Consider the following 5,943-nt stretch of genomic DNA (forward strand, 5'->3'; position numbering starts at 1 on the left):
CGCCCACGTCGACATCGCGGAGCACGTCGCGGGCGAGCCTCGCCAGCTCGACATCATCTCACCGGGGGTTAGGACGGCCCGTCAACCCGACCTGCGAAGTGATCGTGTATGTATACTTGCAGGTGAGATGTTTGAGACGCGCTCCTCGGAATCGATCCTGACGCAAGGGCAGGGCCGCCACAACCCGATGATTATCCAGGCCGTGGGCACACCTCGCGATAGCGTCGTGGAATTCCATTTCGCGCAACCGAAGATTAACAGCGACCTGGGCATAGTCGCTGCGGATCGGGCCAAGCCCACGTTCACGAAGTGGAACTTGACGATCAAGGGATGGGCCGACTATCCAAAGCCGCACCACCCGGTGTTTCTCGCTCCTGGCGAGCGCGTTCTGTACCGCGAGACGACCGTCACCAACACCCCTAACCTACAGCACTATGTGGCTCTGCTCTTGCCCCCCTCCCTCGGTACCGATACTCGCCCCTTGCTGCCCTCCACGGACTACAATAACCGCCACCGCAAGGACGCACGCTCTGTATCGCCAGCGCCCTCCCGCTACAGGACGGTACCGAGTTCATCAATGGTTTCCCTGGATGATGTCTTCGCGGGAAGCAGCGCTCGCGCCGAATCCAGCGTGTCGAGGCGAACGAAGTCGTCCACGCCGCACAAAGTCGTCGCGCGGCGCTCGTCATTTATCGACCGCTTGTTTGGGGACGACGCGCCTGACGGGGCAGAGAAGCGCGGGGTCAAGCGGGCGGGGTCCTCCACGCCGAGCGCGGTCGGGAAGCGTCGAAAGCTGCCGACCAGGGAGAGCAGCCCCAACGCCATAGATCTCACTGGCGGGGGTCCGGAGGCCGGTCCATCGCACTCGAACAGAAGCTTGTCTCGAGGCAGCACCGACCAGGCGATGGCTGGCAGGTCGAGCGGGTCAGGTTTGGGCGGTGGCATGCCGGCTGCCACTGCGAACGTGGGTACACACTCCCTCAACGGGCCCGCGAAGGACCAGGGTGGGCGGTTGAGCGGGCCCGATGAGGGGTACATCGTAATTTCGGATAACGAGGACGAGCTGTAGCTAGAGTATTTGCATGTAACTACGTTCTGGAAGACGGCATAAGTAGCGCGTGGCGAGCGCGCCGACGCTCTAGCCGCCGGGTGAGCGACTAGGTCGGTGGGGCGACGTGCTATGCATTGGCTAGTAGGCGTTAAGGTCTGCAGGAGTCGGCTAAATCAGGACATACGCGTGGCAGGGCAGCGGGACTTACCAGTAACCGGCGGCAGGTCCGTGCGCTTGAGCGAGGGCGGGACAGGTGGAGGCGAGCAGCTCGAAATCTCTGCCATCATCGCCCGAATGCGCCCTTTCCGCTCCGCCCCTAGTGCTTCATCCTCAATCTGACGATACCCAGGCCTCGACACCATGCTACGACGTAACGTTCGAATGCCGCGCGGCGTGAAGCACATGACTGGCGCGTCCAAGCCCTGCACGAGAGAAGCCGCGTACAGCGTGTCGAAGGAGGGGGAAATGGAGCTGCACGACTCCCACTTGGGCTATTTGCGGGAGGGACCACCTCTGAAGCGTGCCCGGAGGGACGAAGATGGGGCGGGTCGCTCGGGGGCCAGCGTCGAGCCGTCCAATCCGGAGGGGTCGAATATGGTGGCTGAGATGGAGGAGGACCTCTGGCCGTTTGCAGATTTGGATGAGGATGAGGATGTGAGCGGGAAGGAGAAGGGCGGGACTGTGCCTAGACCAGGATACAAAAAGGTGCGCCGATCTTACGCCAGAGCAGTGCGAATGCTCGCTGATTGGAAGCAGTCAATACCCTCCACCCGTATAGCCCAGTTCAAGCCCCATTTCGAGGACATTGTGTCCGACATGCTGTGGAGGGAGGGCGGGGGCGATAGCATGGGTACGTGCTCCCAAAAAGGATGCGGAAGCGTGGCAACGACGCAGTGTCGCGAGTGTCGAGGGCGAGAGCCGATGTGCATTCCCTGCTCGGTGACGGCGCACCGCAACCTCCCCTTCCACTGGCTCTCTGTCTGGAACGGGAATTACTTCGAACGGCGTGACCTCGCTGAGCTAGGATTCGTCATACGCCTTGGACACCATGGAGACGGATGTGCACACATACCGTGTAACGCCCAACCGCTCAAATTCGTCATTGTCCACGAGAACGGCGTACACAACTGTCTCCTGGAGTACTGCCACTGCCCCGGCCGCCGAAACGAGCTATCGCAGCTCGTGAGGTCGGATCTATTCCCAGCAACTCTTGAGCGGACGGAGACTGCGTTCACGTGCGATGTGCTGGAGCGGTTCCACCTCGACTACGACATCTCCAAGCGAAGCAGCCAAGATTTTGTCCGAATCCTGGAGGGTTTAAGCACGGGAGACAGGCTGACCGGATTGGTCAAGGTGAGCGCACGGTTTGCCGCGCACCGCTCCCCTGGCTAACTTCAGCTGCCTAGGATCGCTACCGCGATTTCATGATGGCGGCGCGCATTTACCGCTATCTGACCATGGTGAAAAGGGCCGGTAGAGGAGTGGGCGTCGTCGTGCCCGGCAGGAGGCCGGAAGACATCACGACGCCATGCTTCACGTGCCCGATTCCAGACTTTAATCTGCCGTCGGACTGGAGGGACACGCCTGAGTATCTGAGGTATGTTACGCCCACCGATGTAACTCAAACTGCCGCTGATATAGGACAGATACATATACCGAATAATATTCTGCGCAGACGGCAACTATAGTTTGCAAAAGAAATCCAAACCAGACGACGCCATGGACATCGCCTTGACTACTGGCCAGGGTTACTTCGTGCCTCCGTCGACGATGGACGCGTACCTGAGCAAGAAGTATAAGACGAAGACGTCGCAGCAGGACGGCGCGGAAGAGACCGACGACATAGTGGGTTGGTTACTGCTGCTGACGGCGTAGCATAGCTAACCGACGGTGCAGACGATCACATGTAGCGGCTTCAAGGTCGCGCGATCGCAACGCAAGGGGAAATTCAAGTATGTGGATAGCAGCGGTGTGCTATCCTTCTCCTGCGACCATCTGCATTTCCGGCCGGGCGGTACAGTCGATCTTCAAACGACGGAGACGTAAGTGGGTCGACGGCAATAAATGTGTACACTGACTGAGACCTGACGTAGGTGGGGCCACGGCGACCACGCGCTGCACGGGGCTGTACAGGGCACAGAGCAGCTATTCGAGCGGGGCATGTCGTACGACGTGATTTGCAGCTACATATGTCATCTGCTCGCGCGCCTGAAGAACTCGCATCCTGACACGGTGCGCCTGGTGAGCGACATGAAGATGTTATTACCGAAGATGCACATGCACGGGCACAGGGAGCTCTGTCAGATTGTATATGCGTTCTGCTACTCGCAGGGGTTTGGATTTGCTCATGGAGAAGGGGTGGAGACGCCTTGGGCCGAACTGAATATTGCGGGGCTGTCCACACGGGAGATGACCGCAGGTGCTCGTCATGACGCGCTCAATGCGCTACTGAACTACTGGAACTGGCGCAAGACGAAGGGCATGGGTATGTTGCAGCCGCTGTAAATAAAGGCCGACGCGCTGACTGGAGGTTTGCACAGGGCGCTTCCTCGCACGCAAGCTAGATGAAGCATACACTGCGCAGCGGAGAACGACCCGACATCTGGTGTCCCTGACATGTCTCGCTGGACCTGCAGCTGTGACCGATTGGTTGAAGATACCAGTTGACGACAACGCGCCAACACCGCTGACCTTCCACGAGAAGACCAAGGAATACGCAAAGAGCGTCTACATGTGGAGCCGAGCGGAATGTACGTCGCTCCAGGTGGTATATGCGCGTGCGTCAGATGACATATTTTGCAGTGCCGAGTGCGGAGCGTGCGCTCCAAGAAATTCTCAGTGGAAAGGGCAAGCACGCGAAAAGCAACAAGGACGGGGCGGCTGCCCGCCTCAAAAGCGCGGCGGCTATGTGGATCAAGACGGGTCTGGAGCTAGAGCAGGAGCTGTGAGTGACCATGGTGATGTGAGCCGCGGATAATAGGCACTGATTCATAATTCAGATTGCATCTACGCTACGTGACCGAGCAACAAGCCAGCAATAGGGAGGTGGTAGAGGACGGATTCGAGCACACAGTGAGCTGGAAATCGTGCCGGGAGAAGCTGGCGAAATGGCGGAAATCGCGTCGTACCCATATGCCACAGTGCGACGCGGACGAGGACGGTCTACATGTGCCAGAGGGATGGGATGAGGTGATGGGCGAGGAGGACGGCGACGACGTTGAAGAAGGGAGCGGGGCCGACGCCGGTGCAGAAGCGTTGGAGCTGCCTTCCGACTTTACCCGCGAGGAGCGGAGTGAGTACGAGTTGGACAGGCTGGCTGATTGTGAATTGCAGATCCGCGTAGGAATGGCGTTCGATCAGCTAGATGCAGTGCGCCTGGCAGTGCAGCACAGGGCGGCACATCTGGACCACAAGGCCAAAGCGGTGAAGGGAGCGAAAGCGAATGCGGCAGCCCAGGTGGAGATAAAGAGGGCGGATCAGCGCGCACGGGTTCTATCTACCAGGTATAATGCAAACTACGACAAAATCCAACTCCTGCGCGCTTCCACCGCCAATCCGCTGGTCGAAGACGTCTCACGACGGACAAAGGATGACGTTCTGGACGCACAAACCGAAGACGCGCCGGCCGGAACGGGTAAGGCCTCAAGCGAAGCGCAGGACTCGCAGCAACTGGACGTGGGGCCCGGTTCGCGACTTCGACGAATCGACCTCGACAAGGACCTCCGGATATCGAGCATAGCGACGCCAAGAACGTTGGGGGACAAGAGCTTGACCGCGTCATGGATCTGGGCTGTCTTCGAGGGCCCAGTCGAGGGAAGAACACGCGCTAGCAAGAAGGGGAAGACGTATTCCAGCGGTAGGTGGGACTTCCGCGGATAACGGTCAGCGCGTTGACCGTGGACTGCACATAGTCGACATAGTGCAATGGTTTCGAGCCAAGGCAGCAAAGGACCGTGCAGACGAGGCGGTAAACAAGCTATGTGCTGAGTTCCGACGTACGTGCATGGGGTACGGGGCGTACGCGGAGCTATGGCGTACAGCAGCCACACGTTGCGAAGGAGGAGAGCGTGCATATGCGTACAAGACCGCTGCCATGTGGGAACGCATGAAGAAGGCGTGTGGGGTGGAATACGATGCGGCGCGGAAGGAAGGTGTAGCGGGGGAATTGCTAGATCACACAAGGGTTAGTCTTGCGTCGCAGCGTTTTTCCTCGCAGTGTTGTTTTTGAAGCTCATGTTTAACGCATTGTTAGCCGACTAGGGAGTACTTTATGCAGCTCTTGAAGGACAAGGATACGAAGCCGTACGAAGAGATCATAGACCGGCTGGATACCCGAGGTTAGGGGAGTGGATGAGCGGGTACGTTTATACCATAGTTGGGGATAATCGAGGAGGATAATCCGGCATGATCATCGTCTTGTCGCGACGTGTGGAAAGAGCAGCGGCACTTACGATGAAAGAGCGGCCGTGAGGGTGGGCGGGGATAATCGAGGGATTATCGCGCAGGAGGTAATGGTACTGGGCGCTGGGACTATGGTCACATATCAGGGACACTTGGCGCAGTTGGTGTAGCGCAGTGGGCTTTGACAGGGAGTCGGTCGTTCGAGTCGCAGTGCAGCACAATTTTTATGAATATGCCACAGAATTATAGACTGGATTATCCGTGTGGTTGATCGGGCGGGTAGGCAAGGGGATAATCGACATTGGGGCAAAGCGTCCCGGTGGGAGTGGGGGATAATCCAATGATATAGGGCGGATAAAGTGTGATAAACGCTACGATAATCGCTCTACGAACTGGACATCGGAAACTATATGGATTAAAATCCCATCCTTAATGGGCGGGATGATCGGTGAAATGCATTAATAAATGCGAGTTGATTAACGAACTAAGTG

The 5,943-nt window shown here is 58.2% G+C and overlaps 4 protein-coding genes across 4 annotated transcripts; all 4 read left to right on the plus strand.

Annotated features, from left to right (window-relative positions):
• Window positions 1-127: 127 nt before the first annotated feature.
• On the plus strand, window positions 128-1,069 carry TRAVEDRAFT_54615 (uncharacterized protein; the record flags this gene model as incomplete). Its single annotated transcript, XM_008047542.1, has 1 exon — window positions 128-1,069. The coding sequence occupies one exon, from the start codon at window positions 128-130 to the stop codon at window positions 1,067-1,069; it is 942 nt and encodes a 313-aa protein (XP_008045733.1).
• An 864-nt stretch (window positions 1,070-1,933) lies between these two features.
• TRAVEDRAFT_98589 (uncharacterized protein) lies at window positions 1,934-3,199 on the plus strand (the record flags this gene model as incomplete). The annotated part of the gene is made up of 5 exons (XM_008047543.1): window positions 1,934-2,404; window positions 2,458-2,648; window positions 2,698-2,896; window positions 2,948-3,093; window positions 3,145-3,199. Coding segments are annotated over 5 exons (1,062 nt in total), but the record flags the coding sequence as incomplete, so codon positions are not given.
• Window positions 3,200-3,211: 12 nt separating this feature from the next.
• Window positions 3,212-3,556, plus strand: TRAVEDRAFT_137496 (uncharacterized protein; the record flags this gene model as incomplete). The annotated part of the gene is made up of 1 exon (XM_008047544.1): window positions 3,212-3,556. One exon carries the CDS (start codon window positions 3,212-3,214, stop codon window positions 3,554-3,556), a length of 345 nt encoding a protein of 114 aa, XP_008045735.1.
• Window positions 3,557-4,300: 744 nt separating this feature from the next.
• On the plus strand, window positions 4,301-5,261 carry TRAVEDRAFT_101708 (uncharacterized protein; the record flags this gene model as incomplete). Its single annotated transcript, XM_008047545.1, has 3 exons — window positions 4,301-4,645; window positions 4,769-4,843; window positions 4,938-5,261. Coding segments are annotated over 3 exons (744 nt in total), but the record flags the coding sequence as incomplete, so codon positions are not given.
• Between the last annotated feature and the right edge of the window lie 682 nt (window positions 5,262-5,943).

The sequence above is a fragment of the Trametes versicolor genome (genome assembly GCF_000271585.1).
Source record: "Trametes versicolor FP-101664 SS1 unplaced genomic scaffold TRAVEscaffold_36, whole genome shotgun sequence".
NCBI classification, from domain to species: domain Eukaryota; kingdom Fungi; phylum Basidiomycota; class Agaricomycetes; order Polyporales; family Polyporaceae; genus Trametes; species Trametes versicolor.